Source organism: Fringilla coelebs (assembly GCF_963513975.1).
Source record: "Fringilla coelebs genome assembly, chromosome: 3".
NCBI lineage: Eukaryota > Metazoa > Chordata > Aves > Passeriformes > Fringillidae > Fringilla > Fringilla coelebs.
The window spans coordinates 46,622,630-46,641,567 of record NC_140030.1 but is presented as its reverse complement, the minus strand read 5'-3'; the positions used below and the strand labels follow the sequence as shown (position 1 = coordinate 46,641,567).

The window sequence follows — 18,938 nt, the reverse complement described above, 5'->3', positions numbered from 1 at the left end:
TTAATTGCATGGATGTCAGTTGGAGATGTCAGTAAAAATCAGTGTTTCAAATGTAATTTTATTTGATGTTACCTTAATCTGAGAGGAGTTTTTCCTTTGGAAGATACCAAATTGAAGGAAGCTTGTGGACTTCTTGCTCAAATCCCCATACTGCCCAGAGATCTGCTTTTCTTTGGTCTTTGTTTCCTGCCATAGCTCAGGGTAGCACACCAATGTGCATCTAGTTATACAGAGATGCACATTGCATCTCTGTATAAATTTACAGACAAAAAACCCAGCTCTTCTCCTTCACTAAGGATCCCTGCATCAAGGCTGAGGAACAATCTAATTACAGTGAGTCAAAGGCCTCATTTTCCTAGTTTGTTTGTTTGGGGGTTTTGTTTTGGGTTTTTTTGTTGGGCATTTTTCTGTTTGGTTTGGGTTTTTTTTGGTCTTCATAAGAGTTAGAGGTATGACATGTTGCAAGGAACAGTTACTGGCTAAATAATTATAAATAATGGAACACTCAATTTGGATTTCAACAAATGTAAGAAAATGGTCCCATTTACAGGTGTTACTGAAATAAGTGTTTTCTCACACCCTAGGGAAAACCAGAAAGTGTTGGCACAAGTATCTAATATATGTGAAATAAGGTCTTTTCACTCTCTTCTTCATTATGTTTTGAGGATATCTTGCTGCTGCAAGGCCCAAGTTCATTATTCTTGTTTCTCTGACATCCAGTATTCTCTAGTATCCAGGACTGCAATGTCTGTAGTTCTCCCTTTCTTCTCAGTCCTTGTGAAAAAGTGGACTCGTTTCATGACTCTGGGAGAAGACTGAAAGTTTTATTTAATCATTGAAGGAGTTACATTGATATAATATACTGCTGAAGAACTCTTTGAGATTAAAAATGTGAGCTCTTACATTTCTGAATGACTTAGCAAGAGTCTTAAGGGAGAAAGATCTTCCCAGGTTTTGTTAGGAAAGGGATTTGTCTTCATCAAAGCATTGCCTTACTTACCAGTCCATGTGTGTTGTTTGCTTTGTGTCAGGGGGAGGAAATGGTGGCTATAGTTTCACAGGCTGTGTTAGCACTAGAAAGTAATTGAGACCTGTGCCTTTTCAGCAGCTCAGTTCTGATGGTGTTCAGTGATACAGGCTTGACATGCCCACCCCAGTGAGCAACACAGCTTAGACTGAAAGCACCATCTGAACTGTGCACAAGGTTCCTGTCTTGTACCTACCAAGCATGGTAGGTCATGTACTTCTGTTACAACTTGATGGTGCTCTCTGAAGCCTCTTCCTGGGTGAGATTGCCAAGATGGAGGAACTTTTATTGCAAGAAGAAATTACTTTGAAATTGACTTCTGATAATATTCCACTTTAAAAATTTCATTTTTACAATTATTTTTACAATAGAATTGTTAATTTTCCAATTCTCTGTAGGCATCACTATTCACAGTTCATTTTTCAAGTGTTTCTGAATGTAAGTGGTTCAAGAGTTAGTTGAAAATACCAATTTTCTTTTCAAGATGGTAGTGTCATGTCTTTTGATTTCTAATTATTTTACTTTACTGTTGCTGTTAAAGGAAAGAAATCCCTTATTTTTTCTGCATCCTGTAGTGACACTTGACGTGTTTGTGTGCATTCTTCTTCTAATACTTGTCCATGCTTAATTAGTCCTTCTACTTTACAAAACTGTACTTGAAGTACTTCCAACAGATTGCAAGTGTATGAAAAGCCATTTGTCTTCCATCTTCTGCATCTCTTTATTAATTCCCAGCCCAAATTTCCTAAAATCTCAGGGTTTTGCCATGCTTCTAAATGCTGCTGTAATCTCTATATTACTCCCACACCATTGTTCCCCACGGCTTTGCTTGGCTTCTTGTAATGGGATCAGCTTGTTCTGTAGCAGAAATATCACAGCAAAATATGACTGCGTGTAGACCAGTGTTGAACTGCTCTCTGAAGTCATATTTATCTAGATTTAGTTTTTGTTTTCTAAATACTAAAGAAAACATCTATTCAGAATGTTTCCAGTATTGAATTCCATCTGTGAAGGTTCTGTAGTCAGTTCCTAAATTAAGAATTACAGGAGAGGAGCTACACAGCTTTGAGTATCATTTATGGAAAGTTAGTTGAAATATATCACAACTGTAGAACATGTTCCCATTCATTTTTGGAAATTAGAGTAGTCAGAATAGATTCACTCAAAGTAAATCATTCTTGGCCAACCTGATTGCCTTCTGTGGTCATCTACATGCTTTGTTCAGACAGTTCTCCCATTAGATTTTAAGTCTTCTGGAGGAAATAAATGGAGAAAGTATCTACAGAAGCTCTCCCCTTGATGGAATATGAGCCAGCAGGTAGTCATGTATGTGTGGAATTCTATCTAGAACAGATGGAATTTTATATATATATATATATATATATATATATATATATATATATATATATATATATATATATATATATATATATATAAAATCTCTTTTCTCTTGGAATATATACATAGACTTTCATGTGGTCCTTTTCTGTCTTGTTTGCAAACTTTATTCCTGAACTGGACAATTAAATAAGTTCCCTTATTAATAATGTTCACATTTTTCTTTTTTACAGAAATTTGTCCAATTTGATCTTGGTGGAAGAAAGTTTTTAGAAGTTTAATGTCAATTTTAAGTAAAAATAGCAGTATAACCAAATATCATAATTAATAAATCAATACTGCCGAGGCTCCAAGTAATTAGCTGTGTAAACCCATGTATCTTGACAACTGTTAGCCTGATAGGAGTCTTAGCTCAGCAGTAACTTGTTTGCTTTCTTGGCAGAATCAAAAATGAAAAGCAGCTCAGGGTGTGTGTTCTATAAGATTTCCCTGGAGTCAAGTGGTAATTTGACTCCACTCAGTCGAAAGACATAGTGGTTTTCATGGGGGTTTTTTGCACATAAAGGGGAGTACAGGGGAAGGGAACGGAAGGAAATAGAAGGAAACTTTCTTTGTACGTGTTCTCTTTTTTATTCAACAATAAAAGTACACTTTCAGTTCAGCAAGAATTGTTAAATAGCTGCTTAACTTGAAAGGAACCTGAATTTAAGTACAGTAACTTTAGAGTCTGTCACTGTTTTGTTTATTCTTATGCTTTGCAATTTTGTCATAAATTATGACATGAAAAACTAAGGGATCATAAATTAACTCCAACTCAGAATATTTGGACAACCATTAAAGCTAAGGTATTTTTTTAAATATGAAAAAAATAATGCTTTTGAAAGGAGCCAACAGCTAGTAGTGCAAATAAAAAGTATAAGAGCAGAACCGATTCTGACTGACAAGTTCTAGAAATTAAACACCTGAATTTATAAAATTCAGGGGAGTATAGGCATGCATAATTGTATGTCTAGAAATTCAGTCTGTATTCCAATATCAAATTTGGCTTGGGGTGAGTTGATTTGTTCACTTGGTTTTTTAAGCTGCAGTGAGCATTCAGACAAATTAGTTTATATGCTAGTTTGAATTTCCCCCTGAGCATGATCCTGGGGTGCATAAAAAAACAAACAACAGCAACAACCTTCTCTTTCCTACTTAGAAGCAAAAATAATGAAAAAAACCCCAAACTCAAATCCTTCCCAAAACCAACCAATCAAACTTGAATAGAGAAACTGTAGAACTTTAAACAGCTATTAATTTGGGTGGGGGACTCCTTTATTTCAAAATCAGTCCTAAGTACAGCCATCAGTATACACTCAAATTTGTTGGTGGCTTGGTATAGAAAACAAATGGTTTGCTACCACTGCACAAATCAGTCCTCTCAGTTCACATACTACTAATATATGACTTTTTCCACCTTAGGGGTAAGGAAGTTTCCTGCCATCTAAAGTTTTTACTGTCCTTTATTTTTGCCTTTTAAAAAACCTTCAAACACGTAGTTCTTAGTTTCCTAAGTTTTCCCTTTCTCTTAATGAATTATTGTTTGAAAAACATGACACATAAATAAGAATTTTATTCTCCTGAAACATCTTAAAAGATGTGGGCAAAATTCATAGATGTGACCTCAATATTATGAATGCATAGATTACATTTCAACATTGGTGAGGAGACTTGATGGAGCTGACTTGCAAGAAGAGTAAAATTCAGCTTAGAAAATGGACTTGTAGTACCATTTTTTTGAGCAATTACTTTACTTCTAAACATAATTGAAGAACAATGCATCTGACCCCAGTTTTTAAAAGGAGGCAAAAATAGCTATGCTGTTAGTGGGATTTTTGGGCATGCTTTTCACAGGTGTAAAAGATTTGCGGGCAGTCCTCAGTCAGAAGGTTACTGCTGTGCTTTAATGGACATAAGCTGTCTTCACTGGGTGGCCACTGGGATATGACTGAGTGTAAATACTTCAGGCAAGCTCCACCAGCTGAGAAGTAACCTCAGTTTGAAAGAGTGGACTTTGGGAAGTCTTTCCATTGGTCTTGTGGACCAGTGAAGTTGTATTTTGTAGCATTCATCTCCTAGGTGATGGAAGCACAGCCAGTTTTGCTGTCCTCATGCAGGGAGTTCATCCAAACAAAATGCAAAGGGATATGTGCTGCCTATCATTGTGGTGGTGGTTGTTAATCAGTAACACATGCTTACAATATTTTCCTGTGAAAGTTTTTCATTGGCCACTGAGAAGTCATGAATGATTTTGGGGACTGAAAAGGTGGCAAATGGATGCCACCAAATGCATCCTTTGTTGCATTGTGGTGAGGAAAGAACAGATAACATGCATTGTAGTTGAGACTAGTCCCCCAAAAAATGTGGTGGGTTTGGGAGGTCCCAGTCTGTATTACTGTTCTGCCTTGTGTGAATGGGAAGCTCAGACTGTGGTCTAGCACAATGGTTTTCATGGTGTGTCCTGTCACTCTGCTCTAGCTGCAGACTCATGGAAGCTAACACTGAGAAGTAAGTGTGTTTTTAGGAGTCTAGAGATTTACAGATATAGTGGAAATCTGAGGGATCTACAGATTTTAAAAGTTGAAAGCTGCCTGGTATTTTTTCCACATCCCAATTTATACCCTGATAACTAGGATACCGAATGCCCTCATAGGTGCTCTGGATGCTCTTTTCAATTTCTGAGAGATTGTGTGATTGCTACTGAGAACTTTTCACAAAGGCTGAGAAACTGTTAAGCATCCAACATTTACTCAGTATGCAAAGTTATTCTTAGAGAGATGTTATGTTGTTTCTATAATGGAAATAATTAGTAGTGAATTCTGTTGTTACACAGGCGTAATCATGGGTATGTCAGGTAACCACATCTGTTCTGTTTTGGTTTTGTCAATGAATCAAGTGTGAGAACTGCTCTACATTAGTACCTTTTGCTTGAAACACACCTGCACTTGTGTCATAAATTTATCCTGTCTGAAGAACCTGAGAGTAATATGAAAAACCTCAGATGTAGCAACTACTTAGAAGAAGAAAAAGTTGTCATTAGAAAATAAATGTTTACCTTTTATTTTTAGGTCAGAAGACTTGTCTCCACTTACATGGTATCTTTCCTTACCTCTATGTACCGTACGATGGTTTTGGACAGCATCCGGAGTGCTACCTTCGTCAAGTGGCGTTCAGCATTGACAGGGCACTCAACGTGGCTTTAGGCAATCCATCTTCTACTGTCCAACATGTTTTCAAAGTATCATTAGTGTCTGGAATGTAAGTATGAACCCGTGAGGAGTTTTGGTTGGTTGTTTTGACTAGCTTTTTGCAATTGTACTATTTGGACTTGGATGATTGCAGTGCTAATCCTTTTTCGTTTTCCACCCATGTATGCCTTCATACAGGGCTGTACAACTTCTAAATTACTCTTCTCACTTGCTTTTACCTTAACATACTTAACAGGTTTTCCCAAAAAACCTTCTTGACTCAACCATTTTTTCCTGAATTGTATCCTAGTGTCTATGATTTTGCAAAATCTGTTCTTCTTCGCTTTTTCTGTCTCTGCTGTTAGAGCAGTACTTTCCATGCAGCTTTTTGTACCTCTCTGGATTATTCTAGGTCCCCTGAGACCAGGCATGTCTTGCAGGAGCCTGATTCTAGGTGTTCTTTCTTTCTTTTTTCTTTTTTTTTGTTCATGTAAAATTGCCCCCATGAGACTCTCAAGTTGTGTTTATCTGTCAGATTCTTACAGCAGCACACACCAGGAAGTGGAGGCTCTTAACATATGTTTACTAATCTGTCAAGATGAGCATTGTGTTTTATTTGATGTAGCTTTCTATATTGAATGTTAGTATTTTAAGGATTCTTTTAGTTAATTTTTATTTAATTTACATAACCAAGGGTTGAAAAATAACTCAAATCATAATGAGTAATAGGAAAATATCCTGGAAAAGCACAGGTAATTGAGATACATGCATTAAGTTTTTAATCTTCAAAACAATGTAAATGCTAATTTTCAGTGTTGTGCAACACTGTGTTTTATTTGCTTTTTTCATGCATTTCTGAAATACATTCTTTCTAATTGTTTAAGTGTAGGAAGATAGTTCCCAGCCAGTTTTCGTGGCTTCTAGATATTGTAAGTAAAGTGGCTGCAATAACTTTTTATTTTCAGTCAGAACTTTCTGATGTTTTTACAGTAACAAAGAAGGTCACCTACAAATTTGTTGAGATTGTTATTTTTGTGAGAACTGTATAAATTGTAGTATAGCTGTTCATCTCAATAGTGAAAGCTGGGCAGAGTAAACTGTTGATGACAGCCTTTACTTGAATAAGTGAGAAAAGAGCAGTAGAAATTAGGAGAACCTGTCTCTTTTTCACCTCTCTTGCCTTAGAATTTCAGAACAGTCGTTACTGAAAGTCAGCTGCTCATTGCCTCAGAGCAGCATAAGAGTGTTTCAGGTGTTTTGTTTGTTTGCATAAGAGGCTAATGGGAAAGACCTAAATTAAATACATCTTCATCTTCACCTGGATTGATAGACATGCTTATTTAATACTCCTTATAGTCAAATGTCACTGAATAAATGCCACAGCATAACTGGCTAGCTTCTTACTTTTATTCCTTTAGCTTCTTACTTTTATTCCTTTCTCTTCAGGCCTTTTTATGGTTACCATGAAAAGGAGAGACAATTTATGAAGATTTATCTTTACAATCCTGCAATGGTAAAAAGGTAAGGATGTGGAAGTACAAAGTTCTGTCTGATTTCCTTATATCTTGAATTAAAATGTCAGGTTTGAAACAAGATTCACCAGTAACTTAACAAAATCTCCAAAATTATTGTCTCACGGTTTTCAAACCATTTAAAAATTTATCAATAATCTTTTAAAGCAGTAGAATGTTAGGAAAGCAATACCAAAACATGCTTGCCTTTAGTTGTTCTGTGTTTACTGTGATTTGCAAACACTTAAATTTGCATCACCTTACTTTTCCTGTAACTCTTAAGGAAAACAATGTACTTGTCTTTGATATGGCTTCATTTCATCTGTTAGGAAGTAAATTCTGGTAGGTTTTAATTCCAGTAAAAATTACTAAATTTAAGATTTACTTGGAAAACTGAATAGCTTTTGTTATTTGACAGTTTCTCTATTAATAGAGTAATGTTCTGTTGTATGAAAGTGCTGTTGATTTCAATCTTACTGTCAAAGTAGCTGCAGTAAATTCAGGAATAAATAAGGAGGAATTATTTTCCAAGCATAAATTAAAATCTCTTGAGTGTCTGCTATTACATGCTGTAACTTTTTTTTAAAAAGTCCAATACATGATCATAAGACAGGATTGTCTGGTTTTTCTTCTAGGCAAGTGAAATTTTGCATTATTCAAAATTTCTGTATTAATGGATGACAGGAAAGTTGTTTCAAAACTTGGAGCTCCTTGTGTTTGAATTGCTCCTATCCAAATAAGGACTGACACTTCACTTAAATTATTCCTTTCTTTTTTCAGTATAAAACTTTATATTTAATCCCAGTTTGTTGCATTTAGAAATGCTTAGTGCTTTTCTTCGTTGTATACTGTTATATAGTTGTATACTGTTAATTTGAGATAAACTTACTGCACCATTTTATAGTTATCCAAATACTTGCAATTATTTTTTAATGTGCAGCTTAAAAGAGAGGATTTGTCCTTCTGCAGAATTTTAAAATACTGCTTCTGAGTATACAGTATGTAGCTTGAAAACCATGAAGGACATGATATGTATCATATATATGTCAACAAGAACTAGAAAGACTTTCAAACTTATTACTGCTAGGTAGGCATACAGCTGCCACAGTTGTTCTGTTGAAAGATTTCCATGGCATATAAGGGCCTTTGGATCCCTTGCAGGAATAGAATATTGTAGAATTATTTTTTTTTAGAGAGTTTCATGTTATTTTAGCTGAAAGATTCAAATCTCCTTTGCAACTAGCACACAAATATTGTATCATTATTAGCAGAGATCATTTTTGTTCATCTGTTATTGTGAAAACACAGTTCTTAAGTTAAAAGTACAACTAAGGCAAAATTTAAAATGTTGATAAGTATTCTATATATTGATAAAGTGAAATATCAATATTGTTGGACTGAAATAATATTTTATTTATGTCTTAATTTGTCTTTTAGAGTTTGTGAGCTTCTGCAAGGTGGAGCCATAATGAACAAATCTTACCAGCCTCATGAAGCCCATATTCCCTACCTCCTCCAACTCTTTATAGACTACAATTTATATGGAATGAATTTAATAAACCTGGCTGCTGTCAAATTCAGAAAAGCAAGGAGAAAAGGTAAGGTGTTTATTTCTTAAGACCGAATAATTGTTTTGAAGGCTAAAAACTACCATTTTGTACAAGACGTTGCTCACTGTCAAGCTTTTGCTTTATTTTGGCTGAATGAGTATCGTGTTGTTTCCCTGAATTTGCTTTCTGTGTCAAAACAAAATCCATATGTAGCTTTTTTGCTTTTTATGCCACTGTGTGGGGATTGAGGAAGAGCCTGCTTCCCAAAATGAGATGCTGTGTGTCAAGAAACACGTGTTCTATCAGCAGTGCAGATGTGACCATTTCACAAGATGACCACACCTCTTTCCTAGAAGATGAAAAATTGTTAATATTTAGCTGAATAATTGACATGACAATAATAATTGACATCACAATAATACTGTTGCTTAATTTTTTATGGTTTTGATTCTTACATCAATTCAAATTCTTTTTTTTTGTTGCAGTAGTGTCTTTACAAAATTATGGCTAATGATTTGCTCTGATGACAATCAATGTTCTTAATTAAAATGCTTGTGTTTGTGCTGAAGTCATTTGCTTTAAGGTAAAATTTGAATTACAAATGTGTGAGCAAAGGAAGCATTTTAAGAAATTAATTTGGCATTTCGGATGCACCACTGACATAAAAATTAGGTTTGGTGAAAACATCCCTAATTCTTCTAAATTCTTCATCATAAAGGATAGATAACAGTAGAAAAAGCATGCCTTTGGTAACATTTAGTAAAATAAGTACTGTTTACTAAAATAATAATTGTTCCTACAGCTAAAGCAAAAGTTAAAAGGAATGGTGAAATATCTTTCTGTAAGAAGGTAGAGCAATAATCATGCTGAATTTCCTCCTTTTTTGCCTGTATACTCAGATGGCAGTGGATTAGCCCATGGAGTTTTCTAACTAATTCTTGTTTATAGGAAAACACTCTTTTTGTACCCAACAATAAGCCACACTTTTTGCTGGTGTCAGAACTGTAGGAAGGCAAAAGCTCTGCCATGGACAGAGCATCGTCAGGATTTTCAGTCCTGAATCAGCCTTCTGGAAACATGCAATGTGATTGAATCAAATAGTTGCTTCCATTGTTTTTCCATAGCTCTTTTTTTCCCTCTTTCACATGACAGATTAAAAACATAAGCTGTTTATATTGTCCTTCATCATTTATTTAAGGATGAGAGACCTAAGTCTTGAATGGGAACAAAGGGTGGACGAGGAGCATGGGCTGAGACCAGTGGACTTTGACTATTCTTATAGGGGAAGAATCCAATAAAATAAAACAAAAAAATGGCACTACCTTGGATGGCTTGATCAGATACTGGCTGCAGTGCTCCTAGGAAGATTCATTCTGCTTTGCATGGCACCACATCACACATGCATCAATAGCCTGAGCTCAGTTTGTTGGAGTCCCCAGGCACAGGATCACTGTCTATTGCTCCTGGCACAGCAGCCGAGTGACAAATGGTTTGTCCCTGGTGCAGCCTTGCAGAGGCACTGCTGTCAAGAGCCTGTCCTTGTACAGCAGCCCTCTCTGAGCTCAGGCTGTTGGAGTGGTGTGGAAGCACAGCCTCTGCTTACACCTGACACACTTTACCTGCCTGTTCCTCGGCCTCGGTGTTGTGGGAGTTCCTTTCAGTCAGGTCCAGCTGTGTCACACAGGCCAGACCAAACATTGTTTCTAAGACAGCGTTAAAAGCCTTTGCCAAAAGAAGTGCAGCAAACACTTACCTTAGTTCCCTTGCAGATGAAATAAAAATGAGTCTGGCAGTTAATACGTTTGTCAGTGTAAGCAAGCAGCCTCAGGAGCCTGTTTATAGTGGTATTTTTCTCACTGAGATAAGTTGGTCTTTTTGAAGGCTGAGAGAGCGATCAGCATGCAGATTCCTTGTAGCAGGAGTATTCTGCCTTCATCAGCTTGCATCCAGAAGGTGCAGCAGTTCATTTCTTCAAGTCCTTATGGGCTGCCTATTCATTCATGCATCACATATCACTGTAACTGTTGCAAAACTTTTATTTTCAGTAGCTGAATCTGCTTCTGTAATATGACTCTGAAAGACCTTGATGTGTCATTGCTACTGTCTTTAAAGATCTTTATATCAAGAGAAGGGAAATACTGCGTGTCCTTAAATTCCTATCCCTGTAATTAACTTGACTGAAGAAACAAACTGATACAGGAATTTGAGCCTCAATTTTTAGAAATATATGAAAACAGCAATGATAGGGAAGAAGAAATGGAATAATGCACTGAAACTGCTATGGTGTGGTATTTGAAATGCATGTAATTTAAAAAAATAATGGTATATATTTTACCAGTTGGCCTGGTAACCTTGCATAGCTGCTGTGAGATGTATTTTCCTTTAAAATATATGACTATTCAGTCCCATTTAATCAACTTAAAATAATCAAGTTGCAGATGAAAAATAATAAGAGTTTTTTCCATGCATAGTCAGCTTATATTTTAATATGGAGAATTACCTGATGTGCCACGCAGCAAAAACATGGCTGTTTCTTCCTGGACTAGCTGGCCAGAATAAGTAATCACTTTTGAAGAGCACAGACAGTAAGGTGTGCTAGGTTTGAGCTGGACCTGTGCAAATGGGATCACATATTTTGTGTTGTCTTTCCAGAATCGCCTTCTTAGGCACCAAAGCGCGTAGCCCGTAACAGCAGAGGTGTGGCTGAAACATGAGCTGGCTCTGCATAAGCACAGGAGTGTCTTTTCACCCCACTTGAATGCCACATCTTTGTGCCATGCCAGTACACTTAAGAGTATGAAGCAGGGGCAGGGTTTGCAGGAACCCAGTCTGAGTGCTGTAAGCTTGGTCTGGAACATATGGAACTAAGCCTGCTTGCTTCTGTTTGTAGCTTCTAAGGTTCTTTTGGCATAGTGCTTGCCAATTGCTTCTGTAGTAACTTAGGGCTTTTTGCTACATGAGGGCAAACCTAATATTCCAAGTAGTGGAATTCACATGGACAAGACTATTACAAAATTTTTAGAATAAAAATACGTGTTCTAATAAATATTTAATTACTGAAGAGCTCTGTCATTTGAGTTAATTGGTGTAACTTTAACAAACGCAGGAGTGTTTGCGGTGGCTGAAAGGTAAATTTAATACCAGAAAACTGCTAGTGCGTGACACCAACGTAGCTGAGAAAATTCAAGGTTCAAGCTGGTCTTTCAGGGAGAAGTGGGATACTAAGTAATTTTCAAAGTCTTCTCCCGTTGTACCTCTCTCCAGCTCCATTCCTGGAGCCTGGGACTTTTTCTTTCATGTGCCATATCCTGTGTATATTGTCTTTCCTTTCTCTGAAAAATGAGGGTTCAGGTGGAGACCGCAAGGGAGGTGGGAATTCTTCAGAGAGGACTTCACCAGCATGACTTTGGAGCACACTCCCTTACATGGAGACCTCTGAGCAAACTTACTGTTTTCTTCACTTGTAGGTCAGACAACATTTACCTTCGTTGCAGGTTTCCACTTACTGCTAACTACCACTGTATCTGCAATGTATTGTGTATTCCCTTCCAGCTCACAAATACGAAAAAGTGTGTCGTTTTCTTTGGCTTCGAATTTCTGTTGGGATGTGAACTGTGGACCCAGGAAATTCTGAAGACTGTATGATTTATTTTGAAATTTTCACAAATAGGAGAAGATTGAATTTAGGCTAAGATATGACTGGAATGCAACAAATGTAGTTCAAATAATGTCAGTGTGTTGGAAGTATATTTTTGTTTTTTATATAAACGTGTCTGTGTGTTAGAAAGAAAATTAGGTCATTTATATGATAGCATAGTTAATGGGTGAAGATAATATCAGGAAGTGCTATTAATTTTTTAGGAGCAGGTGGACTGGTAATATTAAATAATAAATGCAGTTATATAATGATATTTGTAAAAAATATTGCTACATAAATTAATTAATTTCTCATTTACTTTTATCCTAGGTGACACATCAGGTGTAAGTAAACATCATACAACTCATTTGCCAGAAAATTCAAGCAACGTCTCTTTCATTGAATGGGAAGAAGATGAAATACCAAGGTCAGCATCCCAGATTTTTCTGTTGTGTGCTGTATGTTCCTATATACATTAACTTGCATGTTATAGAGTTCCAGTCTCTCATTTAAAGGACCCTTATACATTTTACATGTTTTAAAAATAAGAAGTGATTATGTGACACAAATTATCATTATTTTTTTTCTCTGTATAGTCTTGGTCACCTGATGCTTTGTGGTTTATGATTATAAAAATCCAGCTGGGAAATAATGGGCAAAATTTTACTTTCTGGGTTTTGGAATGATGACTTTGATGAAGAGTTAAGCAAGTTTAATAGTCAGAGAGAATTTACACATCACAGATTGTGGTTTTGTAATCATCCTTAATAATGTGACCTCACTGTGAGGCCACATCTCAAATCTCAGTTTGGTTTTGGGCCCCTCACTACAAGAAGGACATTGAGGGGCTGGAGCGTGTCCAGATCCGGGCAATGAAGCTGGTGAAGGGTCTGGAGCACAAGTCCTGTGAGCAGCAGCTGAGGGGGCTGAGGGGGTGTTTAGCCTGGAGAAAAGGAGGCTCAGGGCTGACCTTATGGCTCTCTATGACTCCCTGGGTTCAGCCAGGAGATGGTCAGGTAACAAGTGGGAGGACAAAATAAAATGGCCTGATGAAAGGGGAGTAATAAATAATAACAATAATAAACAATAAATAAAATTATTTATAGTAATTTACAATAATTAAAATAATACACAATAAAAGTGCCGGGGAAGGTTTAGGTTGAATAGTAGTTACTTCACTGAAAGGCTGGTCAGGTATTGGAATAGACTGCCCAGGAAGTGGTGGAATCTCCTGGAAGTGTTCAAAAAATATGTGGATGTGGTGCTTGGAGGACATGGTTTAGCAGTGTTAGATTAATAATTGGACTTGATAATCTTAGAGGACTTCTCCAGCCTTAAAGACTCTATGATTCTATGAATAGTGTGTTATCAGAGAATTTCAGTTTGTCCATTTTGAATGGTAACTACATAAGAAACTCAGCTTAGAATTTTCATCTCTGTCTCCCATGCTTTTCCTTTTTCTTAGGCATTTCCTACCCTACAGTTTGTAATTTGTAATCATTTTGCTTCTATAAGAAAATGAAATATTTTTGGAATTTTGGGGATTTTGTGACCAGAGTTGGGGACAGAAGAGAAACTCAAAGTATCTGAAGCTACTGATAGGAAACTACTGATTTATATAGTTTATCTACAGCAAGTTCATTCTTTAAGCTATTTTCTAATGATTGGCAGGTCCTTCTGTCATCTAGTAATCTTCTCAGTCTTTGGGTGGATCCTGTCATTCTTCTCTGAAGAGCTTATTGGGCTCAATATGCCACATTTCCTGCTAGTGTTAGGTACTGGGAGTTTTTGCTTCCCCAGTAGAAAATGTGTGCATTAGACCGTACTTTAGGTTTTTCTAGCATGCAAAAACATGAGCTTGTGTTGATTACATCTGGTTTTCTGATTCTTTTACTACTTCAAGGGAATTTTGCAACAACATTCATCTGACAACTTCTGGTCACTTTATGTGCCGTTGTTTCCCTGGTAGTCGTTTGCTGTATTTCTACCAGCAGGAATTTATTTCTTGAATGTAAAGCCTGAATACTACATAATATACCACACAAATTCTCTGGACACCATGTGCAATGATAATGGTAGTTCCTGATACACTTAACAGTTTCATTTATCATGCCAATTTGGCTTGTGAGCATTTTAGGATTTATTAGTACAAGATGTTTCTCTTCTCATCCTGTTTCTATTATTCTACTTCTCAGTTATCCTGCTTTTGTTTTCTGATACTATGATCTGGTTATGTATCCAACATGTCTACTGGCTTGCCATATCAGGATATTTCATTACTACATGGCTGTATTAATGAGATGTGAAGTAAGCTCAGTCACAGAAACTAGTCTATACTCAGTTCTACACATTTTGTATCGATACTCTGTCCTTTTTATATAACCAAGAGGAATTTCACATTTAGTTAGCTCCTAAAATGCTTTCTTTAATAAATTAGGAACTCATTTATGACTCCTGCAACTGAAATTGTTTACATTTGGTACTGTGTTAAACATTCCTTTGTCTAGAAAATTTAATTCTTTTTAGAAAGGGTGTTCTGTCCTTCCCCATGCTGTAGGACATACATGCCATAGCAAAGCAACAAATCTAAACTTTTCCAGTCCTGATTTTACTCTGTTCTGTATCTACACAAAATTATTTGCCTGTTAAAATTTCTCCAGAATTATTTATGTGAGTCATCAAGTTAAAACAGTATTCTTGTAATCAAACCCATACTGCAGTGCCGCTTTCATATTGCCTTCCTACTTCATTTCCTTTCAAATTCTGAAAATTTGCTTCTAGGTTGGCTTAATGGATCTATAATTGTCATGATCAGCCTTACTGAAGGTAAATCTGACCCAGACAGTATGAGATACCTATCCAAGGAAACCCTTTTAATTGTTTCCTGAAATGATTGTGACTCAGCTGTTTCTATTTTCGCAGGCTACAGCATTACTCAATAGCTCTAAAGCTGCCTTTCTTCCTTTATTTCTTTTTTCTTAACAAAGTATGTTCTGTATTCCCAACATACTTGCATATCAACAGCTGTACTCATTTTTAGTTTCATGTGCAATATCTGCACAGTCCCCTCACTTTATTATCCAGTCCTCTTAAAGTTCTATCCACTTCAAGTTGAGACATGTAACCGTTTTTTGAATTGTTTAGCAAAGTTGTTTTACTGCCTGTAATTTTATCACTTGACTGCTATTTTCAGTAGCATTTGGAGTTTCTTCTAAATATCACTGAACTTCTAAATTTCTTTCCCTGTCCTTTGTATCAGATCTGAAGATCGCATAAATCTTTCCCTACCTTTCAGCTGTATGCTTAAGCTATTACTTGTTCTGTCAAGAAAAAGCAAGAAGGGAAAAGACAGTCAAATGTTGTTTGAGAACACAAAATTTCTAGGCCTGTCTTGTATTCTTAGTGACTTGGATGTCCGTTTGGACTCATTATCCTTCATGTACATTAAGAATACATTTTAGGGATAGTCCAACATGTGTCTGCCAAGGCCTTGCTGTAAGTGGCAGTTAGCAAGTTCTCTTGTTTGAGCAAGTAGGGCCAGTGATTGGGCATTTCTTGACTTTGGAACACAGTATATCACTTGCCTGAAATACAATTCTGGATACCTGGAAGGTAAGATGCAAAATTTAAAAGTCACATGTGTAACATGGACAGCATTTTGCTGAGTAAATACTAGTGATGGTTCCTTATTTCAAAAAACATTTGAGAACTGATGTCAAATTTTCTTGCTGACTGAACTCCCTCTTTCATGCTAGACAGCACCTTACTCCTCAGCCCCTTACCAAGAACAGCATTTAGCCCAGCTGTGTCCTGTCTTGCTCCTGGCAAATCTCCAAATTACTGATTCGCTGCTATGATAAGTGCACTGCATTAAGTCAGAGACATTTTTTTAAATTTCATTCTAGAATGATTCTGGTATCAAGTAGACAAATGTCCAAAATTTCTAGTGCCTGGGAATCCCTGTAAGGCTTTTAGGTATAGTACTTGCCAGTGTTATTGCACTGAAACCTACAAAGCCTACCCTAAAATGAGCAGCAGTCACCTGGATCTGGTAGTGCTATCCAACAGTTTTTGACATCAGGAGTTCTGGACATGAGACACATTTTGTTATCCCATTCAGGCAGCTGATAATAAATGATGAAACACTTCTATGAGTTCCATTGAGAAAAATTTCTGGTAAACATCAGACTTAGAGTATCTGCCAGTCAAGTCTACCACTTGGACATGATGTGTTAAAAGCAGAATGATTGGTAGAATGCTTTTGAGAAACACTTTCTTTTTTTAAATGCTAGATTTGCTATTAGACACTAGTTTATATGGAAGTGGAGAGATCTGACAAATAACACTTCTGCACAGTCTAGCAGATATGTAATATTGCAGATTTTTGCTAGGCTTGTGACTGTCATAATTGCTTTTCTCGCTTGTCAGCCTGTGCATGTTTTTATTTAGCTGTTTGATTTTTTTAATGTAATGTGCACATTATTTAAGTCACTTGAACATCCTGAAAACAAGGACATGTTTTCTGCCATGAGCAGAGCATGGAAAATTATTATATGAAATTTTAGACTCTTTATCAGCACAGCTGAGTAACACCTTTCAGATACTCCATGAAGTTAGTTTTTATCTCTTGTGCTCAGTTTAACATTACAAATACCTCAGATGGGGTCATTACAGAACTTGTTTCCTTAGGCTGTCATTAACATTGGTGAATTAAGATACTGACTTTGTTGATTATTCTTCAAGGTATTTAAGAGCTTTGATCTACCTAGCTGTATGTGGTGAGCACTTTTTTTAAAAAGTGTTGACTGTAGCCTTAATTCAATGTCTCAATGTCTGAGAAACAAACCTTGGTAGTCTCTTTGAGCAAAATTTCATCCTAAACTATAGTTTTTATCTCAGTGGATAGTGTGAACAAATTATTACATTCTTCAAAAATAAGGACCATTTTCTCGGTTCTCAAAATAATGTATTTGGAGCTTTTTATAAAAAAGTAAAATGGATTTTTATTGCAGTTTTTCACCTGGTGTGTAGGTATAAAAGGCAATTTAAAATTAATTAGTGTGAGTTTCCCAAGTAGCCTAGCCATGGCAACTCATTGTTGTGCAACCCTGATTCATCTTGCTTCTTCAGAGAGTAAATTTTTGTTCTCCTGCAGCTGGGTTCCTTCTACACTACCTCACTCAAGCCTGTCTTTCATATACCTGTATTACAAGTTTTATCTTGTGAACAAGTCTCTTTACATGCCTTCTTACAAAATGAAACATAGATGCTGTGAAAAGCTTTCCCTGGGACTTGCTAATTTGTCTTTTCCAACCTTGTTCTAAGACAGATATTCTCAAATAATGATTTTGGCATTACCTAAACCCCTACTTTTCTTTGCAAAACTGATGCATGTGATGTGAGGCAGGTGATTAGTCTGTTGTATAAAGCAATCTGTATTGAGCAGGCCACTTCTGAATATATTCTAAGGCATTACAACTGCTAATGACATGAAATAGTTCATATTTTCAATCATCTATCACTGGGAGGAGACTAGATGTGTTCTGACTTCTTCATGCTGTCTTCCCACCTGCTAAAACAGCACTGTAGCTGCTGAGGAAATGTGTCTGGATCAGGGAGAATGGGAAATACGGTTACTTTGTGTATTTTCCCAATATGTTGCACGCATTTGTTTTAGGTGAGCAAAAGCACCAAACCTAACAGCTGACCAAGCTGTTGCCAATACTTCCCAAAGCAGCGTGTAACCATGTTAAATAATTGTACTTCAGGACAGTTTGTTCTCACCGCCTCATGGTTTTGTTTTAATCAACATAAAATGATAGAAGTGTCAGCTAAAGCTGCTCCACTTTCATATGCCCTTCAAGGGTTTTCCTGAAGTGGGAACAAATGACTTCTTGGCCTTTGTGGCCTTACAGTGCTACTGCCATGACTTCAGCTAGTGCAAGTGTCTAGCAGCTCACCTTGACAAGGATGCCAAGCTAATGAACCAGTGGTATTGGGAAGACATTCTCTCAAGTCTAATGAAGAGTTTACTGCATGTCAGGTGCCTTTATTAGCTTCCTTGTAACTCTATTTAGAGTGTGCAGTTTTGACTGCCAGCCCTGCCTTCATCATGGAAGTGTTAATGACAACTATAATGATAAATCCTAGATTTGTTTCAGAAAAGGCCTGTTATTATCTCAGTATTTTTAATTTGAATAATATGCCATGTAAATTGAAATACTGTCGTTTTTGACAGAAAGGCTCCTCATCTTTCTCTCCAATCCCCATTAGTTTTTGGGGTCTTTTATTGTCTTTAAAAATGGAAATCAGTAAAAGTGGGAAGCTCACATCTTAGATTTTGTATCCTCCAGACAAGTCAAGGCAAGTCTTTACCACATTTCTGATGTCACCGACCATTCTGTATCACGGTCTTTTTTGCTTGTTCCCAGAAGTGTTTTGATTTTGTAAAGGGAGCTAACAATTCTTGCAGCCTCTTCCCTCTGTCTTGTTTCTCAGTGTTCTTGCAGTTGTTTGTTACTGTGGGAACAAGTTTCAGCTTGCCTCCAGTTCCTGTTGCCCACTGTGCAGGCAAAGCTCTGTTTGAACCCTTTGATGAGTGAACACCCAAACTGTGTGACATGAAAAGTACACATTTTGAGCATATTG

General features: G+C 36.6%; 1 protein-coding gene across 1 annotated transcript in view; it reads left to right on the top strand.

The window, feature by feature from the left end:
• The window catches only part of REV3L (REV3 like, DNA directed polymerase zeta catalytic subunit), a 112,230-nt gene that overhangs the window by 36,070 nt on the left and 57,222 nt on the right, over positions 1-18,938 (top strand). Inside the window, exons 2-5 of the mRNA XM_084203151.1 lie at positions 5,473-5,662; positions 7,039-7,113; positions 8,541-8,701; positions 12,621-12,717. Coding sequence (XP_084059277.1) covers positions 5,473-5,662; positions 7,039-7,113; positions 8,541-8,701; positions 12,621-12,717 — 523 coding nt within the window. The remainder of the gene's footprint in view (positions 1-5,472; positions 5,663-7,038; positions 7,114-8,540; positions 8,702-12,620; positions 12,718-18,938) is intronic.